General features: G+C 54.3%; 3 protein-coding genes across 8 annotated transcripts in view; 1 reads left to right on the forward strand and 2 right to left on the reverse strand.

Moving 5' to 3' along the window:
- The window catches only part of SCN8A (sodium voltage-gated channel alpha subunit 8), a 62,671-nt gene extending 56,500 nt beyond the window's left edge, over positions 1 to 6,171 (forward strand). For all 6 annotated transcript variants that reach the window (XM_071729602.1, XM_071729603.1, XM_071729606.1 and 3 more), the window contains one exon: positions 1,132 to 6,171. In XM_071729602.1, the coding sequence (XP_071585703.1) occupies positions 1,132 to 2,279 (1,148 nt within the window). In that variant the 3' untranslated portion in view covers positions 2,280 to 6,171. The remainder of the gene's footprint in view (positions 1 to 1,131) is intronic.
- A 1,230-nt stretch (positions 6,172 to 7,401) lies between these two features.
- Positions 7,402 to 8,189, reverse strand: TMDD1 (transmembrane and death domain 1). The gene has a single exon (XM_071729464.1). It carries the CDS (start codon positions 8,134 to 8,136, stop codon positions 7,408 to 7,410), a length of 729 nt encoding a protein of 242 aa, XP_071585565.1. The 5' UTR covers positions 8,137 to 8,189; the 3' UTR covers positions 7,402 to 7,407.
- Positions 8,190 to 12,290: 4,101 nt separating this feature from the next.
- FIGNL2 (fidgetin like 2) lies at positions 12,291 to 14,579 on the reverse strand. The gene has a single exon (XM_071729436.1). It carries the CDS (start codon positions 14,488 to 14,490, stop codon positions 12,310 to 12,312), a length of 2,181 nt encoding a protein of 726 aa, XP_071585537.1. The 5' UTR covers positions 14,491 to 14,579; the 3' UTR covers positions 12,291 to 12,309.
- Positions 14,580 to 21,849: the final 7,270 nt, after the last annotated feature.

The raw sequence follows: 21,849 nt of genomic DNA on the forward strand, positions 1-21,849 counted from the left end.
TGCTGCTCAAAATCCACCTTTTGAGCACCTGTAAAATCAAGACTGTAGTCTGGCTCCAGAGTTTGGTGCTGAGAGGTGGACACCTCCAAGCAGCAGCTCATCCATCCTCACCCAGGTGGAGCAGATCACTCCCTCCCTCCTCATTTTGGAGAATTTATGGAGCCAGAGCAGTCAGCTGAGACCTGGCTGCCTGAAGGGGGGGGCTCTTAGTCACAACCCCCATTTTACTGAAAAAAAATAAATCTGACCCAGGTTCTCTGTGTGCCCAACCCCTTGGTCAGCAGCAGCAACCTGCAGGTCTCACCTGTTCCTTTTCTTCTTTAGGAATGTTCCTGGCTGAAATCATTGAGCAGTGCTTTGTGTCCCCCACTCTCTTCCCACCTCATCTTGGAGAATTTATGGAGCCAGAGCAGTCAGCTGAGACCTGGCTGCCTGAAGGGGGGGGCTCTTAGTCACAACCCCCCTTTTACTAAGAAAAAAAATCTCATCCAGGTTTTCTGTGTGCCCAACCCCTTGGTCAGCAGCAGCAACCTGCAGGTCTCCACTGTCACACTTGTTCCTTTTCTTCTTTAGGAATGTTCCTGGCTGAAATCATTGAGAAGTATTTTGTGTCCCCCACTCTCTTCCCACCTCATTTTTTATGGAGCCAGCTCTGGGTGCCCCTGGTCAGCAGCAGCAGCCTGCAGGTTTCAGTTGTCTCACCTGTCCCTCCTCTTCTTTTTTAGGAATGTTCCTGGCTGAAATCTTTGAGTATTTTGTGTCCCCCACTCTCTTCCCACCTCATTTTGGAGAATTTATGGAGCCAGAGCAGTCAGCTGAGACCTGGCTGCCTGAAGGGGGGGGCTCTTAGTCACAACCCCCCTTTTACTGAAAAAAAATAAATCTGACCAAGGTTCTCTGTGTGCCCAGCCCCTTGGGTCTGGTCAGCAGCAGCCTGCAGGTTTCAGTTGTCTCACCTGTCCCTTCTCTTCTTCTTTAGGAATGTTCCTGGCTGAAATCATTGAGCAGTGCTTTGTGTCCCCCACTCTCTTCCCACCTCATTTTTTATGGAGCCAGCTCTGGGTGCCCCTGGTCAGCAGCAGCAGCCTGCAGGTTTCAGTTGTCTCACCTGTCCCTCCTCTTCTTTTTTAGGAATGTTCCTGGCTGAGATCATTGAGAAGTACTTCGTGTCCCCCACTCTCTTCCGAGTCATCCGCCTGGCTCGCATCGGCCGCATCCTCCGTTTGATCAAAGGAGCCAAAGGGATCCGGACTTTGCTTTTTGCCTTAATGATGTCCTTGCCTGCCTTGTTCAACATCGGCCTCTTGCTCTTCTTGGTCATGTTCATCTTCTCCATCTTTGGAATGTCAAACTTTGCCTACGTCAAGCACGAGGCTGGCATCGATGACATGTTCAACTTTGAGACCTTTGGCAACAGCATGATCTGCTTGTTCCAGATCACCACCTCAGCTGGCTGGGACGGGCTCCTGCTGCCCATCCTCAACAGACCCCCGGACTGCGACCTGGATAAGGAGCACCCCGGGAGTGGTTTTAAAGGGGATTGTGGGAACCCTTCGGTGGGGATCTTTTTCTTCGTCAGTTACATCATCATCTCCTTCCTCATCGTGGTCAACATGTACATTGCCATCATCCTGGAGAATTTCAGCGTGGCCACGGAGGAGAGCGCCGACCCCCTCAGCGAGGATGATTTTGAGACCTTTTATGAGATTTGGGAGAAGTTTGACCCTGATGCCACCCAGTTCATCGAGTACAGCAAACTCGCCGACTTCGCCGACGCTTTGGAGCATCCTCTGCGCGTCCCCAAACCCAACACCATCGAGCTCATTGCCATGGACCTGCCCATGGTCAGTGGAGACAGGATCCACTGTTTAGACATCCTCTTTGCCTTCACCAAACGTGTGCTGGGGGACAGCGGGGAGCTGGATATCCTGAGGCAGCAGATGGAGGAGAGGTTTGTGGCTTCCAACCCTTCCAAAGTGTCTTACGAGCCCATCACCACCACGCTGCGGAGGAAACAGGAGGAGGTGTCAGCAGTGGTGATCCAGAGGGCTTACAGGGCTCGTTTGGCCAGAAGGGGCTTTATCAGTCGCAGGGGAGTCTCCACAAAACTGGAAAATGGAGGAGCAAACAGGGAGAAAAAAGAAGGGACCCCCTCCACTGCTTCCCTCCCCTCCTACGACAGCGTCACCAAACCCGAGAAGGAGAAACAGCAACGGGCAGAAGAAGGGAAAAGAGAAAGAGCCAAAAGACCAAAAGATGTCAGGGAATCCAAGTGTTGAGACAAACCCAACCACCAAACCCTAAAAAAAAAAAAAAAAAATAATAAAAAAAATACTGCTAGAGTTGTACAAATTAACAATATTTGCAAGTCGAAAAGGTTGTTTACAAACTTCATGGAAAAAAAAAAAAATATATCAATACAGAACAGCTGTGGAGACACTTAGCTGAAGATCTTATACCAAACATAGTCTGCTTCCTGTGTGACAGCGTTGCATCTAAAGCAGTGACCTACCACCTGGTAAAGGACCCTTGTAAACAAACATTTAAACACACACACACACACAGAAAAAAAAAAAAAAAAGGAAAAAAAAAGGATTTTCTATTATTTGGGCAGGTGGATACTGCATGTTCCACGTCAGTCAATGCAACTTAGGACAACCAAGCAAAATAAAACACACACACACACACACACAGAGAGAAACTAAACCTGCTGCTGGGATTCACCTGTTTTCCAAAGCAGCCCAAAAAAAAAAAAAGAAAAAAAAAGGATTTTATTTTCCCATTTTGTTGATTATTATTGAAAAGAAAACCCAGAAGTCACAGCGTGAAAGGGTTTGTTCATGCAGAGCTAGATTTGCATTTAGTTAAGCAGCAAAAAAAAAAAAAAAAAAAAGGAAAAAAAACAAAAAAAGAAGAAAAAAAAAAAAAGAGAAAAATTACAATCATTGAAAAGAAACCAAAAAAAAAAAAGGAAACACAAAGCACCCATTTAGCCCATGCCATCTGATTGTTATGGTTTATTTGCTATTTTCTTACCTCCATTCTACTTTCTTACGTGGGCTTTACTCTTGGGTTGGGAGATGGGGTGCTCAGGGACCTTCAGCCTGGAGCCAGCCCCCACGTGCTCGTGTGATGCCCAGAAGCACCCTGCATGCTGGCATGCTGTGACCAGGGACCATGCATGAGGAACCATCCCCCAGCTGGGTCACCTGTCCCCAGCACTCTTCTTAAAGCCATAAATTCCAGGCACTCCACTGACTTCCTTACACTGGGATTTGGAAAGAAAAAAACAAACAAAAAAAAACCCTTCCCAGGAACCCCTTGCCCTTCACCACAACTTCCCCAGGGCTTGGGGAGTAAGAAACCAACCAACAGCAACAACAAAAAAAAAAAAAACAAAAACCAAGCAGATGAAATAATTGTGTGTGTCTGTTCAACAATTTGCTCTGTGGGGTATTTTTTTTTTTTTTTCACTCCATCCAGACATTTTTATTTTTTTTTTTTATTTGTTTGTTTGTTAGATTTCACTGACAAAACTCTTCCAAGTGCTGCTCTGGACTTCAGCCAAGGGGAGGTGATGAAACTGAGGAGGGGTTGAGATGTTCTTGTCACCAATAACCCCAAACTTTTAGGGCTTAAATCCCAGTCCTTTGCACCCTGCAATATTCACTCCATCACTCTCCATCCTCCAGTCTCCACATTTTGGGTTTGTTTGGGGTTGTTTTGGGGGGTTTTTTTTGTGTGTAGAGATGAGTTCTAAGGGGAAAGAAACCTGGGGAGCTTCCCCCCAGCAGGGACAGGGGACAGGGACTTAACTCGTGTCCCGTGGCCATCAGGTTCCTGCTCCAGGTGGGACCCAGACCCCTGGGGGGCTTCCTGGTCCCTCTGTGGTTGCCACGGGGTTTTTTTGGGGGGTGCAGCACAGGAAGGGGGCAGCTGGGTGCCTTCACCTTCTTCCCATTTTTTCCATGTCCATCCAGTGATGCTTCCCAGGGCCCCATAGGTTGGGTAGGACACAGAGCTACCTCTTGCCTCAGCAGTAAATAAAAAGCCACATAAAGCACCATCACAAGCCAAATTTGAGCAATTCTCTTTTTTTTTTTTTAATTTTTTTTCTCCTCAATCAGCCATCCCCAGATCCTGGTTTGGGGTTTGTTTGGGTTTTTTTTTTTTTTAGGGTTTTTCTTTTGTGGTGGCCTCAGGACTAAGCTGGCTCCCAGCTGCTGCTCTGGTTGAGATGGGTTTGGGGTTGGTTTTTTTTTGGTTTTATTTTTTTTTTTTTTTTTTTGGGTGGGGGATCCTCCCAGGGTAAGGAGGTGCCCTTGGGATGCCACCACCACCCCCAGGGTGCCCAGACCAAAAAAAAAAAAAAAAAAAACCAAAAAAACCCCAACCAACCAAGACAAGATAACTTGATGGCAAAGCTGAATTTCAATTCCCATAATCTCACAACCCAGAAAATTACAGGAGTGACTTAAAAAAAAAACAACAAACAATTAAATATTAAAAAAAAAAACCCAAAACAGTTAAATATTAAAAAAAAAACCCACCATGACCCCAAGCAGGAAGCCATCCAGCAGCCATCTGTGCCAAGCCTGGAGCAGTTCTGCTGTCCCCAGGAACACAGTGAGGAACCTTTTCTATCCTCTCAGCTCTTGACCCCACTTGCTCCTAGGATATGATGTATAATAAACAAAGAAAAAACAAAAAAAAAAAACAAAAATAAACCATATGTACAGGCTAATGTTGTAAACAGCACAAAAAAAAAAAAAGGGAAAAAAAAAAAAAAGCTGAAAAGTGTGGTTGAACTTTTTAAGAGAATATTATAAATACTGTAATATATCATTTTATTTTATCAGCATGCCTTTTTGTAAATACAAAGAACTACAAAAAAAAATAATAGAATGGCTTCTGGCTTATGCCATTGTCCATGGTTATTTTTATTTTTTTAATCTTTTTCTGTTTTCTTTCGATAGCCAGTGAACAGCCCCTAAAACAAACAAAAAAAAACCCCACAACAAGTAAAACCTCAACCCCCCCAAACAGAAAACAAAAAAAGCTTTCCTGCAAATGACCTTTGCAACAGCAAAATCTGATTTTTTTTTTTAATTTTTTTTTTTTTTTTTTTGGGGGGGGGGTTGTTCCAACGTGCAATAAGTTGACCACTTCTATGCAAAATTTGGCTAAACTTCATCATTGCTCTTAAGCTGAGCTCTTGACTCGGAGGTGAAGCTTGGTACGTTCAGCATTGGTGCTGGCAGCTTCATTCAGCTCCTCAACACCTGGAAAATTTAAAAAAAAATCCCTTCCAAGGATGTTTTTTCTGGTTTTTTGGTACCATCAGATCTGTGCTGACCAGGAGAGGACGATGGCAGCGTTGGGAGGAGGGGAAGGAGTTGGTTCTTCAGCTCTTGGGTGGCTGGACTTCTTCTGCTTCTATTTTATTTTATTTTTTTTGGGGGGGTGGGGGTCAGGGTGGTTTTTCCTCTCTTCATTTATTCCCCAGGGTCGAATTTTGCCATCAGCACCTGTGATGGGGCAGAATTTCTGCCCCTCTTCCCTGGCAAAGTGGAGGCCAAAGAGCATCGGGGACCTCGGTGTCACCTGCAGGGAGTTGAGATTCCAGGTGGTGGGAATGAGGCTTGGGTGGGGGTGGAAAAGGAGTAGCCAAGGTGAAATAAAATTTCAATTCCAACAAGTCGGTCTCTTTCCTCCCCCACTTCCCAAAAAAAAAAAAAAAAATATAAAAAATCTTCCCTTTTGGGTTAATTTGTGACTGTTCCAAGAGCCAGAGGGGGAAGGGCGAGAGAGGAACCGATTCCAGCTGCTTTACTCACTTTTCCTGTTCACCTTTTTTTAAAAAAAACTTGGAGAAGCCAATGTGGAACCAACCAAATTCAAAGCAAACCATGACGTTACGTAGAGGCCACACCCGAGTTCCAATTATTTGATTTTCCGCCGCAAAAAAACAAAAAAACAATAAAATAAATAAAAAATCAATTAAAAAAAAAAAAAAACAAACAACTGTTAAAGCTGTAAAAGATCAATAGTGAAGATTAGTGTATTAGAAATTGCATGGTGGCTCATAATGATCTTACCCAACATGATTAACAATTACGTTACTATAAGCCAAAAAAAAATGAAATAAATGTTACCCTTTTCACTGTACAAGGTCAGGTTGTCTCGGTGTCCCAGTTATTTGCCTGGTTGCATTCTCCTTCCCCCTCCAGCCCTCCTGCAGGACCTTTTTTGGGTTTTTTTTTGGCCTCATCTCCAGCTTGCAAAGAGCAGGACAAGGCTCAGGAGGTGCTGGTGGAAGGGGCTGGGGTCACTCAGGGGGTGCTGGGGGCTGTGGGACCGGTCCCTGCCTCTGCCTGGACCCACGGACACGACTCCTGCTCTTGGACCTGCCCTGGGGAGGGGGGGTTGGCTCTGCAGCCCCCCAAACCCCCACCTGGAGCCCCTTAGAAAGAGGCTCCAAAGTCCCCAGAAGCCACCGAGCCTTGGCCAGCAGCTCCTGGGGGGACATCCCCAGGGACATCCCCTGGGACATCCCCTGGGACATCATCCCTGCAGGACCACGGGGTCCCAACCCACCTGGCTGTCAAGGTGTCCCCAGGCCAGGTCCCTGCCCACTCGTGGGGCACAATCCCCCCGTGCTCCGTGGTGCTGAAGGGCCCCAAATTGGGGTGCAGTGACCCCCACCCCCCCCACCAGAGCTGCCTTGGCCCTTGCCTCACCGAATCTGCTCCCATCACCATTTTTCTCTGCTCCCCCCCCTCTCACTTTCCCCTCCTCGTTTTTTTTTTTTTTTTTTTTTTTGGTTTTTTTGTTTTTTTTTCTGTCTGTTCCATCTCACACGAGGGAAGGAGGAGGATGAAGGCAGCCGGGGGAGGGGAGGAGGAAGGGAATGAAACGCGTTCCCTGTCTCAACTTTGTACTGTACAGCTTTTTACTTTGGAATTTGCAATAAAGAGCTCTGTCCGTCTTGTTTTAACAACTTCTCCTGCCTGCCCTGTCCTTCTGTTACCTTCGCACCACAGCACCCACCCCCAACCCTGTCTCCTCTCCCTCCCGAGGTCCCCACGTCCCCAGCCCACCCAGGTCACTGCTCCACGAGGAGCAGAACCCGGCAGCGGGGGCAGGTTCTGAACTGAGGGTTGGGACCCTCCCTGCCCCAGGAGAACCCACGGGTGGGACCCTCCCTGCCCCAGGAGACCACACGGGTGGGACCCTCCCTGCCCCAGGAGAACCCACGGGTGGGACCCTCCCTGCCCCAGGAGACCACACGGGTGGGACCCTCCGTGGCCCAGGAGAACCTATAGGTGGGACTCTCCCCGCCCCAGGAGAACCCACGGGTGGGACCCTCCCTGCCCCAGGAGACCACACGGGCTCAGTCTCTGGATCTCAGCCCCTCCACGAGGCTTTATTGAGTCCCATTTTCCCTCCTGGGAGTTGCTCCGCTTTGGACCACATCCCGGTGCCACCCGAGCCCAGCGTCCAGCGCCAGGAACACGCGGCACCCACGGTGAAGAGGAGGGAGATGAGGAACCCCCCGAGGATGCCCGAGACCACGGGACCCACCCAGCCCAGGAGGCTGCGGGTGTAGGGGGGGGGTGGGCGCCTCTCAAAGAGCAGGTCCCCCGGGTCCCCTTCTTCCTCCGGTGCTCTCCTGCCCCTCTCCCCTCCGTGCTCCCAGACATCCAGCAGCAGGGAGGAGGTGCTGTGCTGCAAGCTGCGCCCGTACTCCTCCACGTTCCTCTTCAGCTCCAGGCTCCTGTCCTGGTTCAGGTTTTTCCCCAATTCCCGGGCGATGTCGGAGCGCCCGATCTGATGGAGGACACGGGTCAGCCTGTCCCACGTTGTCACCTCTCCCGCCGTCTCCAGCCAGAGCCGGAGGGATTCCGAGCATCCCGAGCGACCTCGGAGGGCTCGGTGCTGGTTTTTTTTTTTCTCCTGGGAGCCCCCCAGCACCTCGGGCTGCTCCAACCCCCCCCGGAGACGGCGGCACTCGGCGGGGGACAGGAGCTCAGCGATGCGGCTCATGGCGTGGTGCCCCACGTTGGCAGCCACAGCCCTCTCGCACCTCCCACCCGCGGCCACCACGAGCACGAGGAGTCCCACGGGTGCCAGCATGGCCTGGGTGCTCCTCAGCACCGGATTGGGCCCAAAATGCAGGAAGCCACCTGACCTCACAAACCAAACCCATTCCACGGACGTGTTCTCTTGTCCCATGTCACACACCCCCCCCCCCCCCCCAAAAAAAAAAACCAAAACCAAGCAACCCCCCACCCACACTGCTGTGCCCCAGCACCCCTCCTGGCACCCTTCCTGTCCCAAGCAGCCCACCCAAGCCCCAAACACTTGCAGGACCAGGGAGGGGGGGGACGTGGGGACGCAGCAAATGGGCCCTTTGGTTCCGGACTTTGGACTCGAGGGTCTTGAAGGTCCTTTCCAACCATGATCCTAACAGGGTGGGCATTTAGTGCTGGCTGCAAGGAGCTTGAGGGGCACCTTCCCCACTGGTGGGGCCATTTGTCCCCACCCAAGCCTCTGCTTCCCCCCCCCCAGCCCACCCTGCTGGAAATTTTTCCTCCCCCACCCCCCCAAACCGCAGGAGCAGAGCTGAGTTTCACCCAAACTCTGTCTCTGGGGGCCCAGGAGAGGTGTGGACCCCCCCCCAACCCCCCCTTCTCCCCAGCCACGAGGTGGCAACGCAGCCCCGGCCACCGCGTTATAACCGGGAAAGCAGCGAATCCCTCCCCACCCCGGGGCATCCATCCCCATTAGAGGGGAGGGGGGGAGCTGAAGGCGATGCCAAAAATCTTGGAAGACTTCGGTCGAAACAACGCAAATTTCAAGGAATATTTAAGAATAATTAACTCGGAATAATTAACTCCGCTGCTTTAAGAGCAATTTCGGACTAAACCAGGCGGGGAACAACGGGAGGAGGGGACGAAGAGGGACGTGAAGCGGTGGCAAAACAACCCCACGAAACCTGTGTCCTGGCAGGGAATTCTGCTAATTATACCTTGTCACCCCCACACCCCACTTTGCTCCCAAGAGACCCCCCCCAACACCCCCCCCCCCCCCCCCTTTTATTCCGTGCGGAATTAAAACCTTGCGGAGCTTTAAACTGAGGCAGAGAAAATTCGACCCCATCGGATCCCGCTGGGTTTGGGGACAACGAAAGGAGCATCCAGGACCCCCCGGGCAAAAAAAGGAGCAATGCCCGGTATGGGGGGGCCCCACCACCACCCCCCGAGGCTCTCATCCTGCAGATGGGGATGAGGGGACCCCTGCTCGGGGGGGTGGGGGGGCTCAGAACCTCAGTTCCCCCTCCCCAGGGCTGGGGGAAGAAGGAAAAGGGGACGAGGACATCCCAGCCACGGAGCCCCCACCCCACGAGTGAACCCCCCCCACCCTGCAGCCGCCTCGCTGGGGGGGTTTAGGGGTACGGATGGGTCCTTCCCTAAAACCCCGGGGTTCCCCCCCCCCAAGTAACCCCCTCCGTGTCCCCCCTTGTTCCTGCAAGCCGTTGGATGAGACCCAAACACCCAAAGCCCTCCCGGGACCCCCCAGTTTTGGGGGGGGCTGTTCCAGCAGAGCCCCCCCTCAGCGGGACCCGAGGATGCAGCCGCATTTCCCCCCCCTCTCCCTTAATGAGGGGAGGGGACACAGCTGGGAAAGAAGGAAAAGGGGACGAGGACATCCCAGCCACAGAGCCCCCACCCCACAAGTGACCCCCCCCCCACCCTGCAGCCACCTCGCTGGGGGGGTTTAGGGGTACGGATGGCTCCTTCCCTAAAACCCTGGGGTTCCCCCCTCCCAAGTAACCCCCTCCATGTCCCCCCTCGTTCCTGGATGAGACCTCACCAGCCAAAGGCCCCCTGGGACCCCCCAATTTTAGGGGGGCTGTTCCAGCAGGGACCCCCCCTCAGCAGGACCCGAGGATGCAGCCGCATCCCCCCCCTCCCCCTGTCTCTGCCTTAATGAGGGGAGGGGACACAGCTGGACCCCCCCTTAATAAGGAGGGAAGGGGACACACCTCGACCCCCCCCTTAATAAGGAGGGAAGGGGACACACCTCGACCCCCCCATGATAATGAGAAGAACCAGGAGCAGACCCCCCCAACCCTAAACACCCAACCCCCACCCTAAAAAGCAGGGGGGCACACACAGACCCCCCCAACACCCTCCTAAAGTTGGGGGGGTTGAGGCTCTGTCTGAAATTCCCCCCCAATCCCCCTTTATATCCCCCCCAATCCCCCCTTAGAGCCCCCCACCCAATATACAGCACCCACCCCCCCACCCGGGGTGATAAAACCCTTGGGAAAGGGGGGGCTTGGGGGGGAAGCATTGGGGGGGGGGGCAGGAGTTCATGTAATCTCTTTAATACTGTGTAATATTTTTTTTTTTTTTTTTTAAAATACAGCATTTTTTGAGGTAGACCATTACAGCTCAAAAGCCTTTTTTCTTTCTCCGACATTAATAAGCCAGGAATTAAATACTTTCATGTACAATACGTTGCAAAATGAGGTAGAAATGGTTACAGAGAGTGTACAAAGTCAAATATGATATTAATAATAATAATAATTATTAAAAAAAAAAAAAAAAAAAAAAAAAAGTCTTCAGGAACCCAGTACCACTTTTCAGAGGAAGGGAGAACAGGGGGGGGGTGTCTGCCCCAGTAATGCCCTTGCCACACTGCCCTCACACCCAGAATGCCAAAAAACTGTAAAAAAATAGGGAAAATGGCCCAAAGTGGGTGGGGGGGGTGCCCAGTGGTGGGGGGGTGCATCCTCTCTGCCTGTGCAGACCCTGAGGTTACGGGGGGGCCCCAAAGCAGCTGCCTCCCCCAGTACACAAAGCTCTAACCCCCCCAAAAAATTAATATTATTTTTTTTTAATGAAAAAAGAAAAAACCAAAAAACCCAACCCACCACCATCACCCCCTTCCATTCATCCCTGCTGCATTTTTTTTTTTTTTTGGGGGGGGGGGTGGAATTATTTCTCTAATTTTTGTGCCCCAATTCCCAGCTTCCGAGGGGCTTCTCAGCACTCAGAGCCCACACTGAAGCAAAAAAAAAAAATCCTTTTTTTTGGGGTGAAAAGGGAGCACTGAGCCCTGCAGCTCCAACCCCAGGTTAAAAAGGGCACCGGGGGGGGGTTGGGGGCCCCTCCTCTGGCTGGGGGGGGGGGAAGTGGTGGGGGAGGAACCATCCTGATCCAAAAAGTGGTGCTGGCACCAGCTTCCAAGCTACAGCACTAAGACACACGACTCCCCCCAAATGCTACAGTAAAATGAGGTTTGAACAACAGAAAAAAGGGGAAAAAATGGCATAATATAAGTAAAAAGCACCCAAAATACATTCAACTTTCATCTTTGTAACAGCTTCAAGTTTTTGTTTCTTTTTTTTTTTTTTTTTTTTTCTTTCTTCCTCCACCCCTTTGGAAGCAAATACATGCCCAGGTCTGAAAACTAATTTTTTTTTTTTTTCTAAAAAAAAAAAAATCTCTTTTTCCTTTTCTGAGATGCTAAAAAGAGGGTTTTTTTTTAAAAAAAAAAAAAAAAAAACACATTCTTCGTGTTATTTTTTTTTTTTCTGAGGTAATTCTTTTCCTGAGTAGTTAAAAAGAAAACAAAATCAAAACAACTACTACATACCTTACAAAAACGAAAAAAATAAAAGAAAAACAAAACCAACCAAACAAAAAGGAGCCTAGAATATTCATCTACAGCATTTTACTCCAAAACCCCCTGGTTTTGTGTGTGGTTTTGTCCCATTCCCCCCTTCCCTGCTCAAGGACTCTGCTGGTGCCATGTGCCAGGGGGCTGCTTTACTTGAAAGATGCCCGAGGTATTTCTGGTAGGAACAAGAAAAGCCATCAAACCCCCCCCCCCCAAAAAAAAAATAATAAAAATAATAATAAGTGAGGCTGGGGAGGGGTGGGGAAAGGGGGAGCTGGTGCATCCCAGGCCAGATCCAAGGAGCTCGCTGGTCCAGGGGTGGCTGAACGGGAAAATAATAAATAGGTTGTCCTGAGTTTGGGGGGGGGCTCCCAAAAAACCACGGAGAGGAAAAACCCAGCTGAGTCCCAAAATAGGAAAGAAGAGGCCTGGAGGGGGGGGATTTTAGGGAGGGGGTTCCCTGCTCTTCAGGAGATGGGTCTGGCCCTGGCACGGCTCATGGGGAACTCCCACGGAGCCCAACGTGGCCCCATCCACCGAGTCCCCAGGATATGGGGTTGGGGACAAAGGTCCAAACCTGTGTCCCCCCTCCCCCCCAACTTTTCCACCACCACACCATCAGTGCCGGGTGCCATACATTTTATCCCACTCCAGGAACAAGTCCAGCTCCTTCTGGGAGGCAGCAGGGCGGACCTTGCAGAAGGCTTTCTCAAAGTCCTGGTAGGAGGTGGGTTGGATCTGCCCCGGCAAAGCGTGCAGGGTGGTGGTGGCCCCGGCGTGTTGGCAGAGCTGGACCAGCTCGCTGCCAGAGAAGCTCTCGGTGTGCTGCACCAAGGAGGACATCTCCCTCTCGCTCAGACAGGAGCTTCTCTGGGCCAGGGCGTGGTGGAGGATCTGTCTCCGGGCGACGCTGTCGGGGGGGGAGATGTAGAAGCGTTTGGCGAAGCGGCGGTGGGAAGCTTCGTCCATGCTGCCGGGCCTGGAGGTGGTGCCGATGATGACCACGTTCTGCTCGGATGAGGTAGAGACGTTGTCCATGTAGGAAAGGAGCTGGGATTTCAGGCTGCTGACCTGGCTGCCGTCCTCGCTGGCCCGGGCCACCAGCAAGGACTCGGCCTCGGTGATGAGCACCACGGCGGGCTGCCGGCAGCTGGCCACGAAGAAGACGGTCTGCAGGATCTTCTCGGCTTCAGCTTTCCAGGTGGAGAGCAGGGTCGCTCCGCTGAGCTTCAGCAAGGTGGAGCCCAGCTGGGTGGAGATGCAGCGGCTCAGCAGGGTCTTCCCCGTGCCCCGGGGACCGAAGAGCAGGATGGTTCGGGGCGGCCGGTTCGCCCCGGTGTAGGCACCGGGCCGTAGGATGGGCCACACCAGCTCCTCCTCGATGGTGGCTTTCACAGAGACCTGCCCAGCGATGTCTGCCCACTGCACGGGTGGCCCTCTCTCCACCATCTTGGTGTTCACCAGCTCCAAGACCATGGGGTCGACGTTCTTGGGTTGCTCCTCCACCGGGGCGCTGCCGAAGAGCGGTGCTTTGGGGGGCAGCCGCAACGGGAAGGGGGGGCCCGGCTCTGCTGCCCTCTCCCCGTTGGCCAGGGGGGGACTGAACTTCTCGAAGGGCTCGGGTGGCCTCAGAGGAGCATCCCCAGCACCGTAGGGTGGTGACACCATGCTCTTCATCGCTTGCCCCCCGTATTTCCCGCCGTGCTCCTCGGCGTTCCCGGCTCCCGACGGCCGCTTCCCGGGCTTGAAGGTCACCTGAGGGGACTCGGTGCTGCCACCGAACCCGTTGCCCCGGCACTCGCCGTTGTCCGACATGGGGTAGGGGGACTTTGGCTGCTCGTAGCTGTATTTCCTGTACCTGCCCTCCCCTTCGTCCTCCCCGCCGGAGATGTCGAACGCTTTACGCTTCAGGGCTCCTCCCGCCGCCTCCGTGCCCAGGGGCGGCACGGCCAGCGGGCCCAAACCCGCCCCCTGGTAGCCATAGGTGGGGCGAGTGGGGGGCGGGGGGGCCGGTATGGGGGTGGGGGTGGCGATGGCGGAGGGGAGGTAGGAAGCGGAGGGATGGGGCGGGTGGATGGCCCCGTAGCCCGGCTGGGGCGGGTAGGTGCCGGCCGCGTAGTTGTAGACGGGACCGGAGGAGCCGTAGGCCGGGACGAGGGCGGGCGAGGGGTGCGGGGGCTGCAGGAGCCCCGGGGGGTGCGGGGGGGGAAGCGCGGCCGCGGGTTGGGTGCAGTAGCCGGAGGGCAAGTAGGTGCCGCCGTAGCCTGAGGGATATTCCTGAGATGACCCCAACCCAGCCGAACCGGCGGCGGCTCCTCCGCAGGAATTCCCGGGATAAATGGGGTCGGCGAGGTTGGCCGAGACCACGGGGGAACCCCCCAGGCCGATGGCTCCACCGCCGGGGGGAACGGCGGGGGGCACCACCCCCTTGGCCCCCGGGAGAGCATCGTGGAGGGGGGTCAGGGGGTAGGAGCCGTCGGAGCCGTGAGCCCCCGGCCAGGGCTCCCCGTCCCCTTTCTGCCCGTTAACCGTCCCGAAGGCTCCATCCCCGTAGCTGCTCAGCGCCGGGCGCTCGTAGGGTGCGTCCAGCACCCCCGAATACTTCTCGGCGTACCTCTTGAGGAGGTTGGAGGCGGTGAGGGCCGAGATGTCGTCGTTGGCCCAAGCGTAGTTGAAACGTTGTCGGGTGCTGGGGTAGAGCTCGGATTTGTGGGCTGGAGAGGAGGTGGTGGAGGAGACGTCGAGGTGCTGCTCCGGCCACTGGTTGAGGGACTGGGCATGCTCTGGTGACCAGTGCATCTTCAACAGACCTGTGGGGGAGACAGGACAGCGTGGGGGGGGGAGATGGGGACCGACCCTTCCTTCCCTGCACGGGGGAAACCTCCAAACCCCCCCCCACACCGCCCTGTCCTGGTGTCACCTCCTGACTGCAAAGCACTCTCAGCCAGAGCTCTCTGTGCCAGCTCCTCCTCGGCCACCACTGGTACAAATGTCCCCAACACCTGGAGGAGGCTCAGGGGAGACCTCATCACTCTCTCCAACTCCCTGAAAGGAGGTTGGAGCCAGGGGGGGGTTGGGCTCTGCTCCCAGGCAACTCTCAGCAAGACAAGAGGGCACAAGAGGTCTCAAGTTGTGCCAGGGGAGGTTTAGGTTGGACATGAGAAAGAATTTCTTTCTGGAGAGGGTGCTCAGCCATTGGAATGGGCTGCCCAGGGAAGGGGTGGATTCTCCATCCCTGGAGATATTTCAAAAGAGCCTGGATGTGGCACTCAGTGCCATGGGCTGGGAACCACGGGGGGAGTGGAGCAAGGGTTGGACTTGATGAGCTCTGAGGTCCCTTCCAACCCAGCCCATTCTAGGATTCTGTGATTCTATGAAACCTGGGGTACCACATCCTTGGGACACCAAATCCCTGGGGTACCACATCCCTGGGACACCCCATCCCTGTGCCACCACCTTCTCATGCCACCACGTCTCTGGGCCACTGCATCCTCATGCCACCACCTCCCTATGTCACCACATCCCCATTCTCTGATTCTATGAAAAGGAGCCACCAGGAGCACTTGGGAGAACCAGCCAGCTCCACCAGGTGGGAAATGCATCCTGCATGGGGGGGGCTCCAGAAGATGCCAGGGGTCCCCACGAACCACGACACCAGGGTTGGGGACACCACGGTTGGCATCACCCTCTTGTTCTCCAGACCCCAAATCCCAGGTGGCCCCAGAGCACCCCCCAAGGGGGGTGGCAGTGTCCCCCATCACCACCCTCGCTGCAGGACCCCCCTGTCCTCCTTCCTTTCCTTTCCCCCAGTGCCTCGGGGGACACTGAAGCAGGAGCCAGGAGGGGACCCTGCGTGGGCTGGGGACATCTCAGCCTTTCAGCTGCACAATTAGATTTCCTTAATGCTTTAATTGCCTCACCCGGCGTTTGTGCTTCCACTTTGGGTATCAAACTTCCACAAGAGGATTGAAATGGTGGCTTTAGGAGCCGGAGCCGGCAGCTTCCCGGCACTTAACGCCCATCATTAAAGTGCTCCCGATAGATCAATGCCCCGGCAGAGCCCGGGGAGGGGGGAAAGGGACTTTTTTTTTCCACCAGCACAAAGGAGATGCTGCCCGAGATGATGCCACCGCTGTCCCCCCACCCCTGAGCCCAGGTCTGGCCAGGAGAAGAGGGAGAAGAGGGATGGAGGTGCCTTGCACACTGAAGAAGCTACTCGAGGGGAAAATGGGTGATTTCCTGAGGATCTGCATCATTAAAAAAAAAAAAAATACTACATTGGGGTTTTTTTAGCACTGGGAGTTTCCCTCTTTGCTTAGCAGTGGGATGCAGGTGTCGACAGCATCTGCTTCTGCCTGCCCTCACCCCCCCAAAAAAATAAAATACAGCCTGCAAGTGACCAGGGCTCAGGGGAAGAGGGAAAAGGTTCAGGAGGTCTCCAGTGCAGAGCACGGAAGGAACCAGGTGCCACCATCACCACGAGTGGTGGCATTTCCAGGCTGTTCCTTCCAAAGCCACCCTCAGTGGTCCCATGGACAATGTCACCCACTGCTCCTGGAGAAGGGAGGCCCCACTATCCTGAGCAAGTCCCCATCTGTCTTCTCCTGCAATATGGAATCAGGCAGCATGAGCTTCATTTCTGAGGCCAAGAGACCCTGAGGACAACAGGACAACCCTGCAGCCAAGGCCCATCCCAAACTTCTCTCCAGATGGGTTCCAACACCTCAACTGCCAGCTCAACATTGGGATCTCCAAACAAGGACAATACCAGGAATTGCTTTGGCCAAGAGCTTGCAAGAGGGTGGAAAACCCAGCACCCACCACCCTGGGACTGGGGCTGCCCTGTCCACCAGTGAGGAGCAGGGGGGATGCCCGGCTGCTGCCTGCCCTGGGAGAAGGGAGAAGCAACCCCAAGGAGGTGCATTTGGGGGAAGAGTTGGGCTGATCCCAAGGGGATGAGGTTCAACATTCCAAGTGCCGGGTCCTGCACTTTGGCCACAAGAACCCCATGGGGAGCTCCAGGCTGGGCACAGAGTGGCAGAAAGGGACCTGGGAGTCTGGATTGCCAGGAAGCTGAAGAGGAGCCAGCAGTGTGCCCAGGTGGCCAAGAAGGCCAATGGCATCCTGGGCTGGCTCAGGAACAGGCCCTGAGGTGATGCTGGGTGACAGCTGTGTCCACTCTGCCACCACAACTCATCTCCAGTCCCCTTCCCCATCGTCACCCCCCTCCACCAAACACCTCAGGACATCTGAGTGCCAGGAGGGGCTTGGAAAAGGTTGTAGGATGGACCTTGGCCACCAGTGTGGGGAACAGGAGCCAGCAGTGTGCCCAGGTGGCCAAGAAGGCCAATGGCATCCTGGGCTGGCTCAGGAAGAGCGTGGCCAGCAGGTCCAGGGAAGGGATTCTGCCCCTGTGCTCAGCCCTGGGGAGGCCACAGCTTGAGTCCTGTGTCCAGTTCTGGGCCCCTCAGCTCAGGAAGGAGCTTGAGGTGCTGGAGCAGGTCCAGAGAAGAGCAAGGAGGCTGGGAAGGGATCCAGCAGAATTCCTGTGAGGAAGGGCTGAGGGAGCTGGGGGTGTTGAGGCTGGAGAAGAGGAGGCTCAGGGGAGACCTCATCACTCTCTCCAACTCCCTGAAAGGAGGTTGGAGCCAGGGGGGGTTGGGCTCTTTTCCCAGGCAACTCTCAGCAAGACAAGAGGGCACAAGAGGTCTCAAGTTGTGCCAGGGGAGGTTTAGGTTGGACATTAGAAAGAATTTCTTTCTGGAGAGGGTGCTCAGCCATTGGAATGGGCTGCCCAGGGAAGGGGTGGATTCTCCATCCCTGGAGATATTTCAAAAGAGCCTGGATGTGGCACTCAGTGCCATGGGCTGGGAACCACGGGGGGAGTGGATCAAGGGTTGGACTTGATGAGCTCTGAGGTCCCTTCCAACCCAGCCCATTCTCTGATTCTAGGATAAGAAACACCCAAAGTTTCCTTTTTCCCGGGGGAAAACCAGGCAGAGGGGGGGCGGGGGGGAGGAGGGAGGGCAGGGAGAAGTTGTCAGGGGGTTGAAACGAAGCGTCGGAGCGGGACAGATGTTTCAATGCTCCCCTTGGCAGTGTGAGAAAATTACTGTCCAGTGACCAAATGGCCGGGCTGGTTCCCACCCTCACTGCTGCCCATTATCCCCCAGACCAAGACAAAGGCAGCCAGGGGGGGCTGGGCAGGGGAGAATCCTATTGTTCCCGCCTGCCCTAATTATGGAAATCTTGTTAATCTATTCAGCAGCCTCTCTGAACTGGGCTTTTGTTCGGGGGCCGAGGGTGTCCAACGGCTCAGAGCGTTGGGGTGCTCCCCCCCGCCCCCCCTTTTCCCTCCTTCCCCCCACCCCCACAAGGAAAAGCTCCCACCAGCTCCAGGGAAAAAGCTCCAGAGGCTTTTGCTGCCCCTCAGCAGCATCCCCTCTTTGTCGGAGCACGGATCCCTCACGCCTGCACGAGGGGCACCCCACGCACACGCGTGTGCTTTGCGTGTCGTGGTCCCAGCACACGCAGGCAGAGCCTCGGTGGGTGAGGGCAAAGCTGAGCCCCCTCCCCCAGTGTCCCCAGGGAGAGGATTGGAATAGATTTGGAAGGTAAAGAAGGAGAAGGATCCCCCAAGAGCAATAGGGCCAGGCTGAGGATGCAGAAAGCCAAAGGTTTCCATCCCAAAAGGATGTGGGTGCCTGGTGGATGTGTCCTGAGGTCCCTTAGGAGCATCCCAGCCCCTGGGAAGGGGCAGACACTGCCAGCCTTCAGGTCCTGATGCAGGAAGGAGCTGAGGAGCCCACGTTTCCACAGAATCACAGAATGTTCAGGTTGGAAAAGACCTCCAGGATCATCCAGTTCAACCTTTGCCCAACACCATCATCTAACTCCTAAACCATGTTTTTAAGGACCAGGTCCAAACGCCCTTTAAATGCCTCCAAGGATGGGGATTCCACCACTGTCCAGGGCCATCCCAATGCCTGACAACCCTCTGAGTGAAAAAATTTCCTAACATCAGCCTAAACCTCCCCTGGCAGAGCTTCCATCCATTCCCTCTGCTCCTGCTTGAAATGCTGATGGCTCCTTTTTCTGCAGAGCTGCCAGACAGGAGGATTTCTGCTTTTTTCAGCAAAGGTTGAGTGGTTCCATCAGCCCTGCAACCCCCGGATGGGTGTCTGATGGCCCAATGCCACCTCTTCCCAGCCCATCTCCAGTTGCTCTCCCAATTCCCAGCTTTTTAAGTCTCCAACAGGCAACCCCTGGGCCCAGCAGGAGCAAACCTGGACCCTGCAAGCTCCACGTCCTTCACTGAGGCTTCTCCTGCCCAGGATTTTGTGTGTGGTGGATTTTCTGGGCTGGGATTTGCTCCCAGCCCCCCAAGGTGCAGGAATCCAGCAGACTCTGGCTGCTGCAGATGGATTCCCAGCAACCTCCAGGGATTTTCCAACCCTGGAGGTCCCACAACAACCCCAGGGATGTCTCCAAGGCTAAAGGAGACAGGAGGAGAAATCGCCCAAGACTTTCCCAAATCTTGCCAGTGAACAGGAGGCAGGGGAGTGGCTTTTTCTCTTTTAAAGGAGGTGTTTCCCAATGATCCTTTTGCTTGTCCCTTCCTCCTGAGAGCACTGGAGCCAAAGTCCAAGGGCATCACAAGTCCAACCACGGCTGTAAATCAGAACCATGATCCCTGCAGATCCTTTGCTCCCATTCCCTGTGAACCTGAGGCTTGTGCCAATGGCTCTGAAACGTCCCAGCTGTGGTTGATGCACACATTTAACCTAAATCCTGCTCATTCCTGCTGAATCCTTGCACGAGGGGTCCAGAACACACAAACCAGCCTGGCACTGGTGGCAGAACCAGTCCCAACACCAAGACCAGGACCAGGAGAGCCCAAAGCCACACTTGGATGTGATGGAAGCCAAGCACAGGACCTTTCAAACCCCCCCACCCATCACATTTTCCCAATTTTTGGGATCGTTTGGCAAATCCAGCAAGGAGCTGCAGTTCTTTGTCCACCACCCCCCCACCCCTCCCCATCCCCTCCCCACGGGTGCTGACCAAGCCTGGGATGGGATTTCAATCAGAGCAGGGGCCATGTACAGATGTTAAAAGGATTTAGGGCAACTCCCCCCCCCCTGCCCTCATCCCACCCCCAGGAGAAGAAGCCTCAGCTCCAGTTTTCCCACTCATCCAGTGTGGAGCAGCTGGAGACCAACCCAGCCCAGGAGCCACCAATGGGCCAGCACTTGGCCACCAAATGCCACATGGAAGAGCTGAGCATCCCCCACCTGGTGGGACAAGGGGAGCAAGTGGCAGCTCAATGTCACCAAGAGGGACCCAGGCAAAGAGGGTGGCCCTGGGAGGACCCCCAGAGGCAGGGGAGGTGGGGAGGAAATCTGGGAGTTGTTGGGAGAGGGGATGGAGTTGGGGCATCTGAGGAATTTTGCTCCGGGGGGGTCAGTGTAGGGAGAAAGCAGCAAGAAAAGGGACCTAAAATAAAAGGGGGGGGGGGGGGAAAAAAACCCCAAACAAAACCCAGCCTCTTTCTTGGGGTTTATATCTGAGGCCTTGGGTGGATGACCTGGGCTGCATCTCCCACCACCCCCAGGAACACAGGGACAATGAGTTTGGGTCTCCAGATCCCTGAGAGGGCCTGGATGGAGCCTCCTGCTCCTGCCACACCACTGCCACATCCCTCCGGTGTTCCCAAGAGGAACATTAATCCCAAAAGATGAATTATGGCATTAATCCACCATCCTCCCTCCCACCTCCAGCTCTGGGCACCTTCCAGCATGCAAAGTGTGGCTCCTGTCCACACTCTTGTGTCTCCTCCATAGGACATTCCTGGGGGTGACATTCCAGCTGGGATGTTCACCAGACCATTGCTTGAGGGATGAGGTAGGAAGGAGGTTTTTAGGAAGAGAATCCCTGAGCATTTAGGTTCTCAAAGCCAACCACCCCTCCAAGCAGGTGCTCAAGGGCCAGGAGAACCCTCAGGGAAGGGTTCCACAGCCCACGGGTGCTGCTCAGATCCCAGATTCATTCCTGGACACTGGACAAGCTCCTCAGGGTTGGACCCATCCCGTTTTCAGGGGATTACACTGGAGTGGAAAATCCATTTCCAACCAGCAGAACCCCTTCCCCCCATAAAAGTGGCCCCAGAAAAAGGTTGGGAGGTCAAACGGGGCCCAATTTGCATGCAATCTGCATAACAACAGCTGAGCCAGCAAGGGTGATGAGCACACCCCGAGGTTCCTGGTCCCAATCCCACAGGGACACCCCAGGATTTTGCCACTGAGAGGCAAGGACTTGGCTTGGCAAGGAGGTGACCACAGCCACGTCCTCCTCAAGCCCACCTGGAAATGTGTCACCCGTGGAGATTCAGGCCGTGGAGGTGCCCCTTGAGGTGGTTTATAGGGAGATGGAGAGAAATGGCTTTGAAGGCATCTCTAGATCATCTCTGGTCCTACAGAAGCCACTCAGCAGAGGTCGTGCTGTCAGAAGCTGCTCTGAAAACCTCTTTGTCCTGCCTGACCTTGCTCTGTCCTAAACCACTTCTTGGAATCCCCCCCCCCAGGACTTTCTGTGTCCTCCTGGATGGGCCCCTCTGAGGGTTTCAGCATCTTCCAAGCACTCGGATGGATCCGATGCAGATGATGCTCAAAAGGGGCCCAGGGACACCCCTCAGCCCTCTCCTCTCCAGCTCTTTTCCCTGATGAAGCTCCAACAAAAAGCTCCTCAGGACCCAAAACCAGGAGCCACCAACCCTTGGTCCAACTTCTCCTTGGGTTGGGGGCTGTGGCAAGGAGAAAAATTGCACCAGAGCCTCTTGGCAGTGGGAGCAGGAAGGCTCCAGCTCATCTCCTCCATGGACCAAATCAACCTCTTCATCCCAAGGAACCTCCCAACCCTCCCCACCTGGTGCTGAACCAAAAATTCCTCTTTTCCCACCAATTCTGCAGCTCCTGGTGCCCATCAAACATCCCATGGGATGAGGGACCCCGGGCCTGGGACCACTTTTCCTGCAGCCTCCCAGCCTGGAGCTGGGCTGGGGGAGGCCTCTCGGTGGCTTTTGTTTTCAGAAGCCTTTTGACTCCCAGCTTCTTTTTTTTTCTTTTTTTAAACACAGCCTCAGCAGCATGAAAAGCAAAG

Source organism: Heliangelus exortis, chromosome 31 (assembly GCF_036169615.1).
Source record: "Heliangelus exortis chromosome 31, bHelExo1.hap1, whole genome shotgun sequence".
In the NCBI taxonomy this organism is placed as follows: domain Eukaryota; kingdom Metazoa; phylum Chordata; class Aves; order Apodiformes; family Trochilidae; genus Heliangelus; species Heliangelus exortis.

Coding starts and splice junctions, on each gene's coding strand:
- FIGNL2 (XM_071729436.1), bottom strand. CDS start 14,490: ATGCACTGGTCACCAGAGCATGCCCAGTCCCTCAACCAGTGGCCGGAG.
- TMDD1 (XM_071729464.1), bottom strand. CDS start 8,136: ATGCTGGCACCCGTGGGACTCCTCGTGCTCGTGGTGGCCGCGGGTGGG.